Source organism: Myxocyprinus asiaticus, chromosome 22 (genome assembly GCF_019703515.2).
Source record: "Myxocyprinus asiaticus isolate MX2 ecotype Aquarium Trade chromosome 22, UBuf_Myxa_2, whole genome shotgun sequence".
Lineage (NCBI taxonomy): Eukaryota > Metazoa > Chordata > Actinopteri > Cypriniformes > Catostomidae > Myxocyprinus > Myxocyprinus asiaticus.
Window position 1 is genome coordinate 2,708,990 of NC_059365.1, and position 22,267 is coordinate 2,731,256.

The 22,267-nt window shown below is 40.6% G+C and overlaps 1 protein-coding gene across 24 annotated transcripts in view; it reads left to right on the forward strand.

Moving 5' to 3' along the window:
* The window catches only part of LOC127413200 (protocadherin gamma-A2-like), a 144,557-nt gene that overhangs the window by 47,342 nt on the left and 74,948 nt on the right, over window positions 1-22,267 (forward strand). For 2 of the 24 annotated variants that reach the window (XM_051650096.1, XM_051650101.1), the window contains exon 1: window positions 1,277-3,730. The exons of 12 other annotated variants lie outside the window; for them this stretch is intronic. In XM_051650096.1, the coding sequence (XP_051506056.1) occupies window positions 1,292-3,730 (2,439 nt within the window). In that variant the 5' untranslated portion in view covers window positions 1,277-1,291. Of the gene's footprint in view, window positions 1-1,276; window positions 3,731-4,574; window positions 7,105-7,654; window positions 10,183-15,426; window positions 17,993-19,605; window positions 22,190-22,267 lie in introns of those variants that run through there. 10 more of the 24 variants (XM_051650094.1, XM_051650099.1, XM_051650117.1 and 7 more) reach the window with 6 other exon arrangements.

Consider the following 22,267-nt stretch of genomic DNA (forward strand, 5'->3'; position numbering starts at 1 on the left):
ATGTTTTGATTTATTTTGAAATGCATTATTGCTTCATCAATCTGTTCTGATTGCTTGCTTACTATATATGTTTTGTACTCTGAGCGCCGCTGTCGATCTGTGAATCTAAAAGAGTGAATGTCTCTGCATTAATTGACGTCATTTCTCTTCACTGGGGCGGAGGGTGGTGGATCAGAAAGGAGAAAGACAGAAAAGGACTATAAAGTATTCGGTTTGTTTTTTTGTTTGTTTGTTTTTTTAACTAATCATCTGTTTTTGTAGCTTTTGCATTCCGACCAGTTAATACCTGTTCTGTTTTTAACTACCGAATATACGAGTCTTTGATCACCATGATTTTCAAACAGCAGTCCTCGTCTGCGTGGATTCGCCGCCTGCTTTTGTTTTTTTGTTTTATATGAAGTGATTGAGGCTCAGGTTCGATACTCTATTCCAGAGGAAATGGTGGCTGGATCTATGATTGGTGATTTATAGAGGGATCTCGGACTGAGTGTTGGCAGACTAAAATCCGGCCGTGCTCGTGTTGCGTCGGAGGACAGCAGCGAGTTGGTTCAGTTTCAGCCAGAGAAAGGGATTCTGCTTGTGAAAAAGCGCATAGATTGAGAAGAACTCTGCGGACAGACATCACCATGTTGCTTCAGCTTTGAGATCGTTCTTGAATATCCAATGGAGTTATTCAGCGTCACAGTGGAAATACTGGATATTAACGAAAATTCTCCCTCTTTTCCGTCGAAAGAGATCACATTAGATGTAAGTGAATTGGCAATGGTTGGTGCACAGTTCATATCACATCATATGGGCACAGGAACTCTGAAGCACGCGCATAATTATGAACTTTACAGCACGACAGATTCCAGAAAAAGTGACCTTAAGTTTGTCAGACCTGCTAGTCAGGGCGTGTTGATAGTGGACCCCAGTTCTACAGGGACAATGCAACGTGCGCCCAGCGTGAACAACATCCTTGATGAACCAGATTCATACATACAGGTGAAGGGATTTCACTTTTCTCTGAGAGTTAATTGAAGTCCCTTGCTTAGTCTTACTTTGAACAGCAAGGGCCGCTGTTGATCAGTGAAACATAGTATGGTGTGCTTTGTCATAGCATAGTCTTTACCCCTCCTTAATCTCTTGCAAGCTTATGAGAACGCAGTTGATTCGACATTTTATCCATGGTTGTGTGTGCGAGGCACTAATGTTTGCAGTGTGTTTTTCAGGATAACATTTTCCCTACAAAATCTTGGACTACAACAAGAAGCAACATTCGTTGTATTTAGTGTTTGTTTATCTTGTGATTATGGTGCAACGAGGCTGTTGGATGACAGAATGCAATCATCATTCTTTACGATGGAAAATACTGTGGCAGTTATCGGTGTTTTATTCTTGTTACTGTTACATTGCAAGTGGACAAATGCGATATTCGATTCCGGAGGAGATGAAGAAAGGCTCGCTCATAGGTAATGTAGCACAAGATCTGGGGCTCGATTTGAAAAGGCTTCGAGCGGGCCGAGCCCGTATTGTGACCGGAGAAAGCACTCAGTACGCAGAGCTTAAAACAGACAAAGGGATTCTAGTCGTGAGTGAGAGAATAGACCGAGAGCAGCTTTGCGGCGACATCACACCGTGCAGCTTCAGCTTCGAGATCATTCTAGAAAATCCAATGGAGCTGCACCCAGTTACTATTGAAATTTTGGATGAAAATGACCACGCGCCATCGTTTCAGAACAAAGAATTACAATTCGAAATCAGCGAGTCTGCAGCTCTAGGCTCACGCTTTTTACTGGACAGCGCGGATGATCACGATGTAGGCGCGAACACACTGCAGAATTATATTTTATCGCCAAATAATCATTTTGTTTTGAAACAACACTCGAATCCAGACGGCAGTAAATACGCAGAAATGGTTTTACAAAAAGCGTTAGACAGAGAGGAGTATCCTCATCTATCACTGAAGCTGGTCGCTTTAGATGGCGGAAACCCGCAGAGGTCTGGCTCTGTTGTTATCGATGTTACTGTTCTGGATGCGAATGACAACGCGCCAGTATTTAACCAGACCGTTTATAGGGCATCTGTGATAGAAAATGCACCGAAGGGCACTTACATTACTACCGTTAATGCAACCGATGCTGACGCTGGCTCGAATGGGCGAATAACTTACAATTTCTATAAACAAAAAGGAACTGCTGCGCAGTTATTCAATATTGACAGCAACACGGGCGTAGTTTCTGTTGTTGGAGAAATTGATCACGAGAAAGATACTAAATTTGAACTTACAGTCGAGGCGAGGGATCAGGGTGGTTTGACTGATTCGAGTAAAATTGTATTAGAGGTTAATGATGTAAACGATAATGCACCTGTAATTAATATAATGTCCTTTTCGAGCACAGTTTCCGAAGATGCCCCACCCGATACCACAATTGCAATAATTAATGTTAAGGACTCAGACACTGATGATAATGGCAAAGTCAGTTGTTTTATCGAAGGATCTGAAGCTTTTACGATCAAATCAACTTTAAGAAATTATTACTCTTTAGTCACAAATGCTGTTTTAGATCGTGAAAAGATATCAGAGTACAACATTACTGTTACTGCGTCTGATTCCGGAAAGCCTCCTTTAACAAGCAGAAAAACATTGAATCTGAAGATAACTGATGTTAATGATAATGCCCCGGTTTTTCATGAAAATGTTTATAATTCATACTTGCAAGAGAATAATTCACCCGGTGTTTCTATCCTCAACATCAAAGCTTATGACCCGGACGAAAACCAAAATGCTCGGATATATTATATTCTAGAAGAAAGTGACCTGGGCGGGTCTCCTGTAGCAACATACGTTTCGGTTAACGCGGAGACTGGGGTTGTGCATGCAGTGCGTTCTTTTGATTATGAGCAGATTAAAAACATTCAAATAACTATAAAAGCGCAGGATGGTGGCTCTCCTCCGCTTTGTAGCAACGTGACCGTGAACATTTTCATCCAAGATCAGAATGACAACGCGCCTCAGGTTCTGTATCCAGTCCAGTCTGGTGCTTCTGTGGTGGCTGAAATAGTGCCTCGTTCGGCAGATGTGGGTTATCTGGTCACTAAAGTGGTGGCTGTTGATGTGGACTCTGGACAGAATGCCTGGCTCTCATATAAACTGCAGAAAGCCACAGACAGGGCGCTGTTTGAAGTGGGCTTACAGAATGGAGAAATAAGAACTGTACGTCAAGTGACAGATAAAGATGCTGTGAAACAAAGGCTCACTGTTGTAGTGGAGGACAACGGGCAGCCCTCTCGTTCAGCTACAGTCAATGTGAACGTGGCGGTGGCGGACAGCTTCCCTGAAGTGCTCTCGGAGTTCACTGACTTTACGCACGACAAGGAATACAACGACAACCTGACTTTTTATCTCGTCTTGGCTTTGGCTGCAGTCTCATTTCTTTTCATAACTTGTTTAGTCGTCATAATATCCATTAAAATCTATAGGTGGAGGCAATCTCGGCTGTATTACAAGTCTAATCTCCCGGCTATCCCGTACTATCCGCCGCGTTACGCAGACACTGTGGGCACAGGAACTTTGCAGCACGGATATAATTATGAAGTTTATAGGACGACTGATTCCAGAAGGAGTGACTGTAAGTTTGTCAGACCCGCAAGTCAGAATGTGTTGATAGTGGACTCCAATCCTACAAGGACGATGCAGCGCGCGCCCAACGAGAGAAACATACTTGATGAACAAGACTCGCCGATAGAGGTTGGTGTTTCGTAAATAAATAAATACAGTATATATATATATATATAATTAAAAAATGCTGTTTATGCATGCCTATGGTTAAATACAACTGAGTATATACTAAGGGTCCCCAACATAGCCTATTAGCTGTTACATATAACCATTATTGTGCATTATGCTTCGTCTGTTGTCTTTATAAAACATGGCTTGAATATTAGTCTCTTATTCCTATTTTCCACCATTAATGTCCAGCAGAGTGAATTGCTACTGAACAAGATGCGGCCATACACAGCAAATTCTATTTATCCAATTAGTCTTTTCTGGTGTTTTATGTATTTTGTATCATGTGTTCTTGTTTTCTTACTGAGCTTGCTTATATTTTTTGCAGCATTTTCATTTTTCTCATTTGCTATTGAGGTCATACTTTGAACTTGTATGTAGGTAGCACGCGCGTTGAAACTGGAGCTTAATCACGAAGAGGTTGTATTTAGAATACTTTGTATCATTGTTTTATTATTATATTATTATATATACATTTTTGCGCACGGTGATGACTGTGGCTTTTATTGTACATCCACAATGTGTTTGCCAGTGTTTTGTTTATGCAATACTGCTGCTTCAGCTACTCCGTAAAAAAGATAAACATTTATTTATTTATTTACTTGTTGGAGATGCTTTTGGACTCTGAGGGCCGCTGTTGATCATGGAAATATTTTGCATGCTGTATTTTGTCTGTTCGAGGCGGCCCCTCCTTGTTTTGTATGCAGTTAGAGAGCAGAATGGCTAGTTGCTCTGCATTTTCGGTAGGGTGTGCGTGGTGTGAACATTTTGGTTATTTTTAAATACCTTTGAGAAAAGGAGGATAATTCCTCGAATTTCACAGGACATTTATTTTTGTTTTCTTCTAATCTCTTGCATTGTAATTGTTCAAGGATTGTGATTGTTTTGCTGATTTTGCAATGCATAAGAAAGGATTTATGTCGCGTGGATGTGATGGAGGTTATTGCCTTTGTAGGCGAAGCTGGCAAGCCATCCTTGTTTTATTATATTTTTCTGTGGCAAGTGGACAAATGCGATATTCGATTCCGGAGGAGATGAAGAAAGGCTCGCTCATAGGTAATGTAGCACAAGATCTGGGACTCGATTTGAAAAGGCTTCGAGCGGGCCGAGCCCGTATTGTGACCGGAGAAAGCACTCAGTACGCAGAGCTTAAAACAGACAAAGGGATTCTAGTCGTGAATGAGAGAATAGACCGAGAGCAGCTTTGCGGAGACATCACACCGTGCAGCTTCAGCTTCGAGATCATTCTAGAGAATCCAATGGAGTTACACCCCATTACCGTCGAGATATTGGATGAAAATGATAACGCTCCTCATTTTAACAAAAAATACGTAAAATTAGAAATTAGCGAGTCAGCTGTGCTGGGAGCGCGGTTTGTGTTAGAAAGCGCATATGATCCAGATGTTGGAATGAACGGTTTACAAAGCTACATTTTAACACCGACTGAAAATTTAATTTTAAAACAACACTCAAATCCGGATGGCAGTATCTATCCGGAGATGATTCTTCAGAAGTCCTTAGACAGGGAGGTAAAGCCTCATCATTCTCTAAAGCTAATAGCAGTGGACGGAGGAAATCCGCAGAGGTCTGGTACCGTTAATATTGATGTCACTGTGTTAGATGTAAACGACAATGCTCCGGTTTTTAATCAAACCGTGTATAAAGCAAACGTAATGGAGAATGCGCCTCAAGGAACATTCATCATCACAGTAAACGCAAGTGATGCAGATAGCGGCTCCAATGGAATAATTGCATATTTCCTGTCAAATATGAAGGGTGATGTTGCAACTGTTTTGCGCATTGATGAGAAAACGGGTGAAATATCCGTCTCTGGAGAGATAGATTACGAAAAATATAAAAGATTTGAGGTAAGAATCGAAGCCAGAGATCAGGGTGGCTTAACAGACTCATGTAAGCTTATTGTTGAAGTAATAGACATTAATGACAATGCACCGACCATTAATATAATGTCATTCACTAACAATATCGCTGAGGACTCCACTCCGGACACAACTATCGCTATATTAAATGTCAAGGATTTAGATTCGGATGACAATGGTAAAGTTAATTGTTTTATAGATGGCATTGTACCTTTTAAAATTATTTCGTCACTGAGAAGTTATTATACTTTAGTCACTGATGCTGTTTTAGACCGTGAAACAATTTCAGAGTACAATATCACAGTAATAGCTACAGACTCTGGCAGATCTCCTCTATCCACAAGGAACATTTTTAATGTAAAGGTAACTGATGTTAATGATAATGCACCCTTTTTTACAGAGAGAGTTTATAATGCACACCTCTCAGAAAACAACCCCTCTGGTGTTTCAATTCTCAGTGTCAAAGCTCATGATCCAGACGAAAATCAAAATGCCAGGATATCTTATATACTAGAAGAAAGCGACCTGGGCAGCTCTCCTTTTGGAACGTACGTTTCCGTTAACGCGGAGAGCGGGGTTGTACACGCAGTGCTCTCTTTTGATTATGAGCAGATCAAAAACATTAAAATAACTATAAAAGCGCAGGATGGTGGCTCTCCTCCGCTTTGTAGCAACGTGACCGTGAACATTTTCATCCAAGATCAGAATGACAACGCGCCTCAGGTTCTGTATCCGGTCCAGTCTGGTGCTTCTGTGGTGGCTGAAATAGTGCCTCGTTCGGCAGATGTGGGTTATCTGGTCACTAAAGTGGTGGCTGTTGATGTGGACTCTGGACAGAATGCCTGGCTCTCATATAAACTGCAGAAAGCCACAGACAGGGCGCTGTTTGAAGTGGGCTTACAGAATGGAGAAATAAGAACTGTACGTCAAGTGACAGATAAAGATGCTGTGAAACAAAGGCTCACTGTTGTAGTGGAGGACAACGGGCAGCCCTCTCGTTCAGCTACAGTCAATGTGAACGTGGCGGTGGCGGACAGCTTCCCTGAAGTGCTCTCGGAGTTCACTGACTTTACGCACGACAAGGAATACAACGACAACCTGACTTTTTATCTCGTCTTGGCCTTGGCCGCAGTCTCATTTCTTTTCATAACATGTCTAGTCGTCATAATATCCATTAAAATCTACAGGTGGAGGCAATCTCGTCTGTATTATCATTCAAGTCTCCCAGTTATTCCGTACTATCCACCGCGTTACGCAGACACCTTGGGCACAGGAACTCTGAAGCACGTGCATAATTACGAACTTTACAGCACGACAGATTCCAGAAAAAGTGACCTTAAGTTTGTCAGACCTGCTAGTCAGGGCGTGCTGATAGTGGACCCCAGTTCTACAGGGACAATGCAGCGTGCGCCCAGCGAGAACAACATCATGGATGCACCAGATTCATCGATACAGGTGAGTGTCTCACGAGATGGTGTAATTAGCAGCCTGTGCATGAGGAAAAAGTGCCATAAACTAGAGATTATCTTCTTAACTGTCATACTCGTTTTTTAATTATTATTATTATTATTATTATTATTATTATTTATGAGCTTCTTGCACTTTTGTGGTGGTAGGATTAATTGATGACATGGTGTAAAATGTGACTCCTTTTATCGCAGTTGCTCGTTTCGTTTTCAGTACTCACTGCTTGGACAGCGACATTTTCCTTTTTTGCTGTTTTACCCTAACAGAATATGTAATTGTATTTAGTTATATTTATTTTGTTTGAAGTTCACCCATTCTGTCTCCTACAATACCTGACACTGATAAGCTCATCTTATGAATTGTTGTCATTGTGTTCATACTATTTTTAGACTCTAGGGGCCGCTGTTGCTCAGTGAAATGCTTTCTTTGCAGCAAGCTTGTCACTTCACAAGCCAGGTCCCACCCCATCTGCGCGCTCTGACGCAAAGGGGAGAGTCTCGCTTTGTGTTTCATTCGTTGCGGGTTGGTGAGAGGGTGACATTTCCTGCCCTTTCCCTTTAAAACGAATTCAAATCTCACTGGATTTTGAAAGTATTGTTGGAGTTTGTTTTTCCCCTTCAAAACAATATGGCTATTCGGGATTTTTGTCCAAATGGATGTGCATGGTGCCGTGTTTTCTTCCTACCGCAGTGGCAAGTATTATTTTTCATCTCGATATGCTTTCCTTTTGCCATCTCTCAAATCCGGTACTCCATTCCTGAAGAAATGACTAAAGGCTCGATCATAGGTAATGTAGCACAGGATCTGGGGCTCGATTTGAAAAGGCTTCGAGCTGGCCGAGCCCGTATTGTGACCGGAGAAAGCACTCAGTACGCAGAGCTTAAAACAGACAAAGGGATTCTAGTCGTGAGTGAGAGAATAGACCGAGAGCAGCTTTGCGGCGACATCACACCGTGCAGCTTCAGCTTCGAGATCATTCTAGAAAATCCAATTGAACTGCACCAGGTAACCGTAGAAATCATAGACGTAAATGATAATTCCCCTGCATTCGAGAAAAACAAAATTAGTTTTGAAATAAGCGAATCTGCGACACCTGGTTCAAGCTTTGCTTTAGAGAGTGCATATGATGCTGATGTAGAATTGAATTCGTTGCAAAATTATATTCTCACAAGGAACGATTATTTCGTTTTAAAACAACAGTTGAATCCCGATGGTAGTAGATATGTCGAAATGGTTCTTGATAAAGCATTAGACAGGGAGGAGCATCCTCATCTCTCTCTGAAACTAATCGCTGTTGATGGCGGAAACCCGCAGAGGTCTGGCTCTGTTAATATCGATATTACTGTTTTAGATGCGAATGACAACGCACCTGTGTTTAACCAAACAGTATATAAAGCATCTGTGATGGAAAATGCACCGAAGGGAACTTACATTACTACCGTTAATGCCACCGATGCTGATAGCGGATCAAACGGGCATTTAATATTTTCCTTCTCTGACCTGAAAGAACATTCGAGAGATATTTTTAGCATCGATGAAAACACCGGTTTGGTGTTTGTTTTAGGAAATATTGATTTTGAAAAAGACAAACGTTTTGAAATCAGAGTCAAAGCAACAGACCGAGGGGGTTTAACTAGTACAAGTAAGCTTGTAATTGAAATTATGGATGTAAATGATAATGCGCCTGTAATTAACATCATGTCTCTCTCGAGCCCGTTGTCAGAAGATGCGCCCCCAGGTACAACTATTGCGGTGATTAATATCAAAGATTCAGACTCTGGTAGAAATGGACAGGTCACGTGCTCTATTGATAGAAATCTCCCATTTAGTATCAAATCATCCCTCTCTAACTATTATAATTTAATCACCGACGCCTTTCTCGACCGTGAAACTCAGTCGGAATATAACATAACCGTAACAGCGACCGATTCTGGGTCACCTGCACTCTCCAGCTCTACGACTCTGCTGCTAAAGGTTTCTGACGTCAACGATAACGCGCCTGTTTTTGACCGAAATAGCTATTCGACACACGTGCCTGAAAATAACGCTCCAGGTTTGTCCATATACAGTGTGACGGCGCGAGATTTAGACTGGAATCAAAACTCCAGAGTTTCATATTTTTTAGAAGATACTTACATTGGAGGAGCCCCGATTTCCTCTTGCGTGTCCATAAACTCCGAGAATGGCGTGTTGCATGCAGTTCGTTCGTTTGATTATGAGCAAATTAAACAGCTTAGTTTCGTTGTAAAAGCGCAAGATGGAGGCTCGCCCCCTCTGAGCAGCAACGTGACAATGACCATTATTATTCAAGACCAGAATGACAACGCGCCTCAGGTTCTGTATCCGGTCCAGTCTGGTGCTTCTGTGGTGGCTGAAATAGTGCCTCGTTCGGCAGATGTGGGTTATCTGGTCACTAAAGTGGTGGCTGTTGATGTGGACTCTGGACAGAATGCCTGGCTCTCATATAAACTGCAGAAAGCCACAGACAGGGCGCTGTTTGAAGTGGGCTTACAGAATGGAGAAATAAGAACTGTACGTCAAGTGACAGATAAAGATGCTGTGAAACAAAGGCTCACTGTTGTAGTGGAGGACAACGGGCAGCCCTCTCGTTCAGCTACAGTCAATGTGAACGTGGCGGTGGCGGACAGCTTCCCTGAAGTGCTCTCGGAGTTCACTGACTTTACGCACGACAAGGAATACAACGACAACCTGACTTTTTATCTCGTCTTGGCCTTGGCTGTAGTTTCCTTTCTCTTTATCGTGTCTATCATAGCCATACTGTCAGTCAAATGCTACAGATGGAGACGTGAGCGGATGTATTACAAATCTGGAGCGAATCTGCCAGTTATTCCGTATTATCCGCCTCTTTACGCAGACGTAGGGGGCACAGGAACTTTACAGCACGTGTACAACTATGAGGTTTGCAGAACCACTGACTCCAGAAAGAGTGATCTGAAATACGTCAGACCTTGCAGTGAGAGCATCATTAGTCTGGACACCAGTGGAACACAGACACTCCCGCATGCGCAGAGAGAAAAACTGACCGATGCAGACTTTGATGATCAGGTGAGGTTTACTGTTTCTGCCTCTAGTGCAGCTTTGCATTGTTGATTTATTGTGTGGGCTTTATATGTTCTTTGTTTTAAAGCATTTATTTTCAAAATGTGTTGAATTAGTGTTTACAGTGCAATGGCCCTAAATCTTGATTAATGCATTACTAGTATATAGGTATTTGTCTCTCTCTCTATATATATATATAAACGATGTAACTTTCCATAACCATAACTGTAAATATGCATAATATAATATTTGATGATTAATAAATTAAAATATCATAATGAGACACACAAATACTAAACTCAAGATTAAACTCCACTAACACAAATGCTAGTAAAGTTGGCCAGTATAACTTTAATGCTATAGCTATATCTTTTAATATCAATAATTTACCATTAAAAAAATAAATAATAATATGGTCGGCAATTAAAAAATAAAAAATAAAATGCACCGCGTAAATGAACTTTACACCTCTGAAAAAAGGCTTAAAAATCAGTTTGATGCCGCTAAACTAATAACTGACCCACAACCGAAATCTGCCGTGCCTAAAACCTCTGATTGTTGAGAGGGAATCGCCGCATGTGATTGAAAAGAGAAACAATTCAATAACGCATGAAGTATACAATTTATATTTGTGTTTTTCTGTACTTGTCGCATTCATATCTAAATTTGTGCTTCTGTGTCCTGCGCTTGTGTTGGATTCTCTGGCCTTGGTGCTGAAATGCAGTCAGTCACATATTCAGATCCTCCTTTTGACTGTCCATCACAGGTTCTTTTGAAGTTCTTTTTGTATTTTTGTGTTGTTCAAATTTCAGACATTCACTCTGTTATTCGTATTATGAGATTATTTTTATTCGAGTGGATTTCTTACTCGTTATAGTGTTGTTTTAGAGGTCTGTTTTTATCTTTGCACGTATAAACGGCTGTATGTATATAGCCTACATTATTTATTTTGGGGATTTTTTTCCTTCAGGGCCAGATTTCCCTTTCTATTTATTTTTCTTTTATCTTATTCTAAATGTACCATATTTAATGCAATCGTTTTTATCATTAAATAATGTAATTTTTAATATATGTATGTACAGCTGTTGTAGTCCTGCGCAGTTGGACATTAAAAATGTTTAATGTCTACACATGCATTCAGTTTATTCTGTAGTTCATCAGAATGGACTCATAGTGCCGCTGTTGTTCAGTGTGTGACAGTTTAGAGAGCAGATTTGCAGCAGTTCCACCCCCATCATCTCCATATTATTAGAGAGAGAGACGGAAGCTGAGCACACAGTCTGAAGAGGAGGAGAGATAACGCGAATCACGGAGAGAGCGAATTTAATGTGTTTTTCCTGGATTTACAGGCTTTTGTTTTAGTTCCTCTTTCTGTGGATTTATACCTGATTTCCTGCAGGTTTTCTGGATTAATTTAGTTGGATTCAACCTTAATCTTCCCTTTGTGGTCTTGTGCAAAATGTCGGACAGAACAATGGCGCGGCAAGTACTGCTGTTTATTTGGTTTCTCTCTCTCAGTTCATCTCTCGGGCAGGTCAGTTACTCCATTCCTGAGGAAATGGCGAAAGGCTCTTTAGTCGGTAACATAGCGCAGGATTTGGGTTTAGATTTAAAGAGACTGAAATCGGGTAAAGCCCGTATTTATACCGGAGACAGCGCTGAATACATCGAGCTGAATAAAGAAAGAGGAGTCCTCCTTATCAAAGAGAGAATAGACCGAGAGGCGCTATGCGGACAGACAACGCCTTGCGCACTACATTTCCAGATTATTCTGGAGAACCCGATGGAGCTATACAGTTTTAATGTTGAAGTGCTGGATATAAACGACAACGCACCATTTTTTGAAAAAAGTGAGGTTAATTTTAGAATGAGTGAATCTGCGTCGATTGGTACAAAAATTACGATAGAGCCTGCTCGCGATTTTGACGTTGGAATGAATGGTCTGCAGACCTATTTACTAAAACCAACAGATAACTTTGCCTTGAAATTCAAGAGCCAACCAGGGGCAGGGCAAAATATCGAAATGATTTTACAAAAGCCCTTGGATCGCGAAAAACAGGAGCATATGTCTTTAACGTTAACAGCAATTGACGGGGGAGATCCTCAAATTTCTGGTAATATACAAATAAACATTATTGTTTTAGATGCGAATGATAACGCTCCTGTTTTCACGCAGTCGGTGTATAAAACCACTGTAACTGAAAATGCACCAAAAGGAACAATTGTGACCACAGTTAGTGCGTCGGATTCAGATCAAGGAGTGAATGGTGAAATAATCTATACTATTACAAACACACTAGATGAAGTTCGAAACATATTTGCAGTAAACGAAGATGATGGTGTAGTCAACATTAATTGGTCAAGTTGATTATGAAAAAACTCAGACATTATGAGATATCGATGTCCAAGCAAGTGATCATGGTAGTCTGACGGATTCTTGTAAAATCATAGTTGATGTCATTGATATTAATGATAATAAGCCAGTGATCAATATTATGTCCAAAACAAACTCGATAGCTGAAAATTCTCCGTCTGAGACAGTGGTTACAATGATAAATGTCCAGGATCCGGATTCAGGAGAAAATGGGAAAGTTCATTGTTCTCTTAATGATAATATTCCATTTTCTCTGAAATTGGCTAATAATTTCTTTAGTTTAGTAACAGATGGTGATTTAGATCGGGAGAGAGAGTCTGAGTATAACATCAGTGTGACGTGCGCTGATGAGGGCGTGCCCTCTCTCTCCAGCAGCGTCACTCTCTCCTTACAGATATCAGATGTGAATGATAACGCGCCTGTCTTTGACAAGAGCTCATATGAGGCCTCTGTTCAAGAAAACAACACACCGGGTCTTTCCATATTCACAGTCAGAGCCAGAGACGCAGATTTTAACCAGAATGCCCGTGTGTCTTACATACTGGAGGACTCCTCGGTTAACGGAGTGCCCGTCTCCTCGTTGGTGTCCGTTAGTGCTGATAGTGGAGTCATACATGCAGTGCGATCTTTCGATTACGAGCAGATCAAAGACTTTCAGTTCCGCGTAAAAGCGCAAGACGGAGGTTCCCCTCCTCTCAGCAGCAACGTGAGTGTGAAAATCATTATTCAGGACCAGAATGACAACGCGCCTCAGGTTCTGTATCCGGTCCAGTCTGGTGCTTCTGTGGTGGCTGAAATAGTGCCTCGTTCGGCAGATGTGGGTTATCTGGTCACTAAAGTGGTGGCTGTTGATGTGGACTCTGGACAGAATGCCTGGCTCTCATATAAACTGCAGAAAGCCACAGACAGGGCGCTGTTTGAAGTGGGCTTACAGAATGGAGAAATAAGAACTGTACGTCAAGTGACAGATAAAGATGCTGTGAAACAAAGGCTCACTGTTGTAGTGGAGGACAACGGGCAGCCCTGTCGTTCAGCTACAGTCAATGTGAACGTGGCGGTGGCGGACAGTTTCCCTGAAGTGCTCTCGGAGTTCACTGACTTTACGCACGACAAGGAATACAACGACAACCTGACATTTTATCTCATCTTGGCCTTGGCTGTAGTTTCCTTTCTCTTTATCGTGTCTATCATAGCCATACTGTCAGTCAAATGCTACAGATGGAGACGTGAGCGGATGTATTACAAATCTGGAGCGAATCTGCCAGTTATTCCGTATTATCCGCCTCTTTACGCAGACGTAGGGGGCACAGGAACTTTACAGCACGTGTACAATTATGAGGTTTGCAGAACCACTGACTCCAGAAAGAGTGATCTGAAATACGTCAGACCTTGCAGTGAGAGCATCATTAGTCTGGACACCAGTGGAACACAAACACTCCCGCATGCGCAGAGAGAGAAACTGACTAATGAGGATATCCATGATCAGGTGAGAAATATTGTTCATACCTAATTCAAGGAAATAAAAAAATAAAAAAAAAATAAATAAAGTTGGTTTCTAATTATTAATGGTTTTATTTCTGCTTGTACCGTGGACAAGGTCGCTCGCCGTTATTCAGATTAAAACGGGTCTTCTGATAAAAAGTAAAAATAAATAAATAAAAACATCGTTTTTAACTTGACTCGTTTAAATTTGTTGTTTTGATCAATTTGGCGTTTTAAAGGCGTTTCATCAGAAATATATTTGAAAAATAATGTAATGTTTTTCTGACACTAATATTTTGACATTGTTGTTTCATTCTTTGTTTTTAATCAGTGTAAGTAGTATTTTTCTACTTATCTTTGTACTTTATGCAATTATTATATTGAGATTGATATTGAGATATTTTCTGTGCTACGTACTTCAACAAGTCTTATTTGTATCTCTTCCTTGGCTCAAAAAAAGATCTGGCTACTTATTATAATTTTCAGAATCAATTTAGTTGCAATTTCTTGATTTAGTACTGAGAAAACTTAATCAGAAGTTAATTCACATTTCTTTACTTATTATTGAGATTTATTTTCAACACTCTGCAGTATATATATCATCTTTCCACTACTATATAGTGATTCATTGTCCACTGTTAACCTTATTGAAAAATAATCATATGTATAATTGATTTTTGATCATTTCTATCTTTTCTCTTGGACATCTTTTACCTGTCTCTGTGTTTAATTAAACGCAGCTTGAGTCGATGTCTCAACTCTTCATCCCTGACCATGGTGCTGAAATGCACCTCTGCCTTCAATTCCTCATAAATACCTTCATGCATCTCTGAAATACAAAGGATCTTATTGGGCCATTCCTGACACTTTTACTCTCTCTTCTTGATCAACATTAAACTGTTCACTCTCTCTTTTATATTAAGACATTTTCCATGTGGATATTTGAGATTAAGCTTCTTTTCCGTGTTTCTCAGTTCAGCGCACACACAAATAAGACAATATAAAATGTTTGAGCAAACAAGGTCTCATTTTAATTTTTTATTACTGAAATCTTTATTTGCACATATTAATCCAGTTATTGTTTTTATATTTGTATTTTAATAGGCCTATACATTTGTTTCTTTTATTCATACTTAAAAGTTTGTTCAGTACAAGTTTGTTTCTCATCCATAATTGATACTGAGCTGACTGTTGATTTTTTATTATTATTATTATTATTATTATTATTATTATTATTATTATTATTTTCTGTAGTTCATTAGAATGGACTCATAGTGCCGCTGTTGTTCAGTGTGTGACAGTTTAGAGAGCAGATTTGCAGCAGTTCCACCCCCATCATCTCCATATTATTAGAGAGAGAGACGGAAGCTGAGCACACAGTCTGAAGAGGAGGAGAGATAACGCGAATCACGGAGAGAGCGAATTTAATGTGTTTTTCCTGGATTTACAGGCTTTTGTTTTAGTTCCTCTTTCTGTGGATTTATACCTGATTCCCTGCAGGTTTTCTGGATTAATTTAGTTGGATTCAACCTTAATCTTCCCTTTGTGGTCTTGTGCAAAATGTCGGACAGAACAATGGCGCGGCAAGTACTGCTGTTTATTTGGTTTCTCTCTCTCAGTTCAGCTCTCGGGCAGGTCAGTTACTCCATTCCTGAGGAAATGGCGAAAGGCTCTTTAGTCGGTAACATAGCGCAGGATTTGGGTTTAGATTTAAAGAGACTGAAATCGGGTAAAGCCCGTATTTATACCGGAGACAGCGCTGAATACATCGAGCTGAATAAAGAAAGAGGAGTCCTCCTTATCAAAGAGAGAATAGACCGAGAGGCGCTATGCGGACAGACAACGCCTTGCGCACTACATTTCCAGATTACCTTAGAAAATCCGATGGAGTTTTACAGCGTTACAATCGAGATTGTAGACGTAAATGACAATGCTCCAATTTTTTTTGCTAAAGAAATGAAATTTGATATCAGCGAGTTGTCTCCAACAGGGTCTAAATTTATTTTAGAGAGAGCCGCAGATGATGACGTTGGCATCAATGGCGTACAGAGTTATTCGTTACATCCCGCTGATCATTTTGTCCTAAAAACACAAGATATGCCGGATGGTACAAAAAATGTTGAAATGATTCTCCAAAAACCTCTTGACCGAGAAAAACAGGAGCGTGTTTCGCTTGTACTTACTGCAGTGGACGGAGGAGATCCACAGATGTCTGGAACAATTCCGATTATAATCACAGTTGAAGACGCGAATGATAACGCTCCAGTTTGTTTTCTGTCTGTTTATAAAACCAGTGTTGCCGAAAACTCTCCAAAAGGCACGATTTTAACTACAGTTAGTGCATCTGATGCTGATCAAGGCCTAAATGGTAAAATTGAATATCATATTTATAAGTTCCCGGGCAGCACCACTAATATTTTTGAAATAGATAGACATGATGGAGTGTTGCGGTTAACTGGCGACATCGACTATGAAAAAGTTAAATCCTATCAAATTGACATTCAAGCGAGAGATTCTGGGCGTCACTCGGACACTTGTAAAGTGATTGTTGATGTAATCGATGTTAATGATAATAAACCAGTTATCAATATAATGTCAAAACCAAATGCACTTTCCGAAGACTCAAAATCTGGCACAGTTTTATCTATGCTGAATGTCCAAGACTCCGATTCTGGTGAAAATGGACAGGTCCAATGCTCCATTAATGATAATATTCCTTTTACCCTAAAATCAAACACGAATAATTTCTTTAGTTTAGTAACAGATGGTGATTTAGATCGGGAGAGAGATTCTGAATATAACATCAGTGTGACGTGCGCTGATGAGGGCGTGCCCTCTCTCTCCAGCAGCGTCACTCTCTCCTTACAGATATCAGATGTGAATGATAACGCGCCTGTCTTTGACAAGAGCTCATATGAGGCCTCTGTTCAAGAAAACAACACACCGGGTCTTTCCATATTCACAGTCAGAGCCAGAGACGCAGATTTTAACCAGAATGCCCGTGTGTCTTACATACTGGAGGACTCCTCGGTTAACGGAGTGCCCGTCTCCTCGTTGGTGTCCGTTAGTGCTGATAGTGGAGTCATACATGCAGTGCGATCTTTCGATTACGAGCAAATCAAAGACTTTCAGTTCCGCGTAAAAGCGCAAGACGGAGGCTCCCCTCCTCTCAGCAGCAACGTGAGTGTGAAAATCATTATTCAGGACCAGAATGACAACGCGCCTCAGGTTCTGTATCCGGTCCAGTCTGGTGCTTCTGTGGTGGCTGAAATAGTGCCTCGTTCGGCAGATGTGGGTTATCTGGTCACTAAAGTGGTGGCTGTTGATGTGGACTCTGGACAGAATGCCTGGCTCTCATATAAACTGCAGAAAGCCACAGACAGGGCGCTGTTTGAAGTGGGCTTACAGAATGGAGAAATAAGAACTGTACGTCAAGTGACAGATAAAGATGCTGTGAAACAAAGGCTCACTGTTGTAGTGGAGGACAACGGGCAGCCCTCTCGTTCAGCTACAGTCAATGTGAACGTGGCGGTGGCGGACAGCTTCCCTGAAGTGCTCTCGGAGTTCACTGACTTTACGCACGACAAGGAATACAACGACAACCTGACTTTTTATCTCGTCTTGGCCTTGGCTGTAGTTTCCTTTCTCTTTATCGTGTCTATCATAGCCATACTGTCAGTCAAGTGCTACAGATGGAGACGTGAGCGGATGTATTACAAATCTGGAGCGAATCTGCCAGTTATTCCGTATTATCCGCCTCTTTACGCAGACGTAGGGGGCACAGGAACTTTACAGCACGTGTACAATTATGAGGTTTGCAGAACCACTGACTCCAGAAAGAGTGATCTGAAATACGTCAGACCTTGCAGTGAGAGCATCATTAGTCTGGACACCAGTGGAACACAGACACTCCCGCATGCGCAGAGAGAAACACTGACCAATGAAGATTTTAATGATCAGGTGAGGTTTACTGTTTCTGGTGTTTTTATTTGTTATGTGTATTTGCGGGTTTATATATATATATATATATATATATATATATATATATATATATATATATATATATATATATATATATAATTTTTATTTATTTTTTACATTTATTTTCTAAATGTGTTTAAAAAGTTGTAATTGCCATGAGTAGCCTAATTATTTTGAAAATATATATGTGTGTTTCTAATACAATATTTCAATAACAAGCTAATATAGATATTTCCAGTAATTATAACTATTAACATAATATATTTCTCTAAAGTCATAAAATGAATCTTTGTCAAATTAATTCTGTACGGCAATTACAACTGCGAAACTAATGATCAGCGCTTGAGTCATGTTCAGAGGATATGGATAAAACTTTGCATGACCTTACCTGTAAATAAGCTTATTAAATTGGATGATTAAGAAATTCAAATAACTCATAAAGACACAAAGATTACACTCCCCTAGCAAAAAAACTAAACAAAAAAATGCTTCTAAAGTTGGCCTTTGAGCATTGCAACTGCTTCCGAGTTCTTATAATATAAATGACCATAAAAATCTTATATTAAATAAAAAAAAATCAATCAAAAGCACATTTGGTCAGTCATGCACCCCGTAAATGAACTTAACATCTCAGAAGGAAAAAAGGCTTTAAAATCTGTTTGATTCCGCTGAACTAATAACTCACTCACAACTGCAATCTGACGTGACTAAAACATTTTAGTGTTGAGTGGGAATCGCCGATGAATGTTTAGGTTATATTAATAACATTAAGTGTGCTGCATCCACCTGAATGATGCGACGGAAGCCATAGTTCCCCAGAATGCCGACCACACACTAGCTATTGGTGGAGAATTTAAATTTGTGTTTGATATTTGGATGGTTACCATGTGGATGAAAAGATGAAAAACTCGAATATTCATAAAGTATATGATTTATCGTTGTTTTGGGGGTTTTCTGGTTTTTTTCCCCCTCACATATAAAAATGGGCTTCTGTTTCCTGCGCTTGTGTTGGATTCTCTGGCCATGGTGCTGAAATTCAGTCAGTCGCATATTTCAGATCCTCTTTTTGACTGTCCATCAGAAGCTATTTTAAAATATCTTTGTTCTTTTGTGTTCTTTAACTTTTAGGCGTTCACACTATTATTCGTATTTGAATATATTTCTTATTCGAATAATTTTCTTGCTGGTTATGGTGGTGTTTTAGAGTATTTATTTTTTATTTTTTGCATGTATAAACGATTGAATGTATGTACAAGATTGTTTTTTGTTTTTGTTTTTTTCAGGCCCAGGTAACCCTTTCTATTTATTTTTCTTTATTGTATTACATATTCCCCTATTCTTCATGCAATACTATTTCATATCAAATTATATATTTTTTAATGTATGCTGGTTTTGTAGTTCTGCGCATTATGTGCCTTTAAATATATTTTAGATAGCTAAAACTCTATATGAGTTCAGTTTATTCTGTAGTTCATCAGAATGGACTCATAGTGCCGCTGTTGTTCAGTGTGTGACAGTTTAGAGAGCAGATTTGCAGCAGTTCCACCCCCATCATCTCCATATTATTAGAGAGAGAGACGGAAGCTGAGCACACAGTCTGAAGAGGAGGAGAGATAACGCGAATCACGGAGAGAGCGAATTTAATGTGTTTTTCCTGGATTTACAGGCTTTTGTTTTAGTTCCTCTTTCTGTGGATTTATACCTGATTTCCTGCAGGTTTTCTGGATTAATTTAGTTGGATTCAACCTTAATCTTCCCTTTGTGGTCTTGTGCAAAATGTCGGACAGAACAATGGCGCGGCAAGTACTGCTGTTTATTTGGTTTCTCTCTCTCAGTTCATCTCTCGGGCAGGTCAGTTACTCCATTCCTGAGGAAATGGCGAAAGGCTCTTTAGTCGGTAACATAGCGCAGGATTTGGGTTTAGATTTAAAGAGACTGAAATCGGGTAAAGCCCGTATTTATACCGGAGACAGCGCTGAATACATCGAGCTGAATAAAGAAAGAGGAGTCCTCCTTATCAAAGAGAGAATAGACCGAGAGGCGCTATGCAGACAGACAACGCCTTGCGCACTACATTTCCAGATTACCTTAGAAAATCCGATGGAGTTTTATAGCGTTACAGTTGAGATTGTAGACATAAATGACAATGCTCCAATGTTTTCAGTTAAAGAAATGAAATTTGATGTCAGCGAATCATCGTTGACAGGAGCTAAAATTGTATTAGAGACAGCAGTGGATGATGACGTTGGCATCAATGGCGTACAGAGTTATTCGTTACATCCCGCTGATCATTTTGTCCTAAAAACACAAGATATGCCGGATGGTACAAAAAATGTTGAAATGATTCTCCAAAAACCTCTTGACCGAGAAAAACAGGAGCGTGTTTCGCTTGTACTTACTGCAGTGGACGGAGGAGATCCACAGATGTCTGGAACAATTCCGATTATAATCACAGTTGAAGACGCGAATGATAACGCTCCAGTTTGTTTTCTGTCTGTTTATAAAACCAGTGTTGCCGAAAACTCTCCAAAAGGCACGATTTTAACTACAGTTAGTGCATCTGATGCTGATCAAGGCCTAAATGGTAAAATTGAATATCATATTACAAGGTCCTCTGGTGGCACCACTAATATTTTTGAAATAGATAGACATGATGGAGTGTTGCGGTTAACTGGCGACATCGACTATGAAAAAGTTAAATCCTATCAAATTGACATTCAAGCGAGAGATTCTGGGCGTCATTCTGACACTTGCAAAGTGATTGTTGATGTAATCGATGTAAATGACAACAAACCAGTAATTAATGCAATGTCAAAAGCAAGTGCTCTTTCCGAAGATTTAAAATCAGGCACCGTTGTGACTATGCTGAATGTCCAAGACTCCGATTCTGGTGAGAATGGAAAAGTCCAATGCTTTATTAATGATAATATTCCTTTTAAGATGACGTCAACAACGAATAATTTCTTTAGTTTAGTAACAGATGGTGATTTAGATCGGGAGAGAGAGTCTGAGTATAACATCAGTGTGACGTGCGCTGATGAGGGCGTGCCCTCTCTCTCCAGCAGCGTCACTCTCTCCTTACAGATATCAGATGTGAATGATAACGCGCCTGTTTTTGACAAGAGCTCATATGAGGCCTCTGTTCAAGAAAACAACACACCGGGTCTTTCCATATTCACAGTCAGAGCCAGAGACGCAGATTTTAACCAGAATGCCCGTGTGTCTTACATACTGGAGGACTCCTCGGTTAACGGAGTGCCCGTCTCCTCGTTGGTGTCCGTTAGTGCTGATAGTGGAGTCATACATGCAGTGCGATCTTTCGATTACGAGCAAATCAAAGACTTTCAGTTCCGCGTAAAAGCGCAAGACGGAGGCTCCCCTCCTCTCAGCAGCAACGTGAGTGTGAAAATCATTATTCAGGACCAGAATGACAACGCGCCTCAGGTTCTGTATCCGGTCCAGTCTGGTGCTTCTGTGGTGGCTGAAATAGTGCCTCGTTCGGCAGATGTGGGTTATCTGGTCACTAAAGTGGTGGCTGTTGATGTGGACTCTGGACAGAATGCCTGGCTCTCGTATAAACTGCAGAAAGCCACAGACAGGGCGCTGTTTGAAGTGGGCTTACAGAATGGAGAAATAAGAACTGTACGTCAAGTGACAGATAAAGATGCTGTGAAACAAAGGCTCACTGTTGTAGTGGAGGACAACGGGCAGCCCTCTCGTTCAGCTACAGTCAATGTGAACGTGGCGGTGGCGGACAGCTTCCCTGAAGTGCTCTCGGAGTTCACTGACTTTACGCACGACAAGGAATACAACGACAACCTGACTTTTTATCTCGTCTTGGCCTTGGCTGTAGTTTCCTTTCTCTTTATCGTGTCTATCATAGCCATACTGTCAGTCAAATGCTACAGATGGAGACGTGAGCGGATGTATTACAAATCTGGAGCGAATCTGCCAGTTATTCCGTATTATCCGCCTCTTTACGCAGACGTAGGGGGCACAGGAACTTTACAGCACGTGTACAATTATGAGGTTTGCAGAACCACTGACTCCAGAAAGAGTGATCTGAAATACGTCAGACCTTGCAGTGAGAGCATCATTAGTCTGGACACCAGTGGAACACAGACACTCCCGCATGCGCAGAGAGAAACACTGACCAATGCAGACTTTGATGATCAGGTGAGGTTTACTGTTTCTGCCTCTAGTGCAGCTTTGCATTGTTGATTTATTGTGTGGGCTTTATATGTTCTTTGTTTT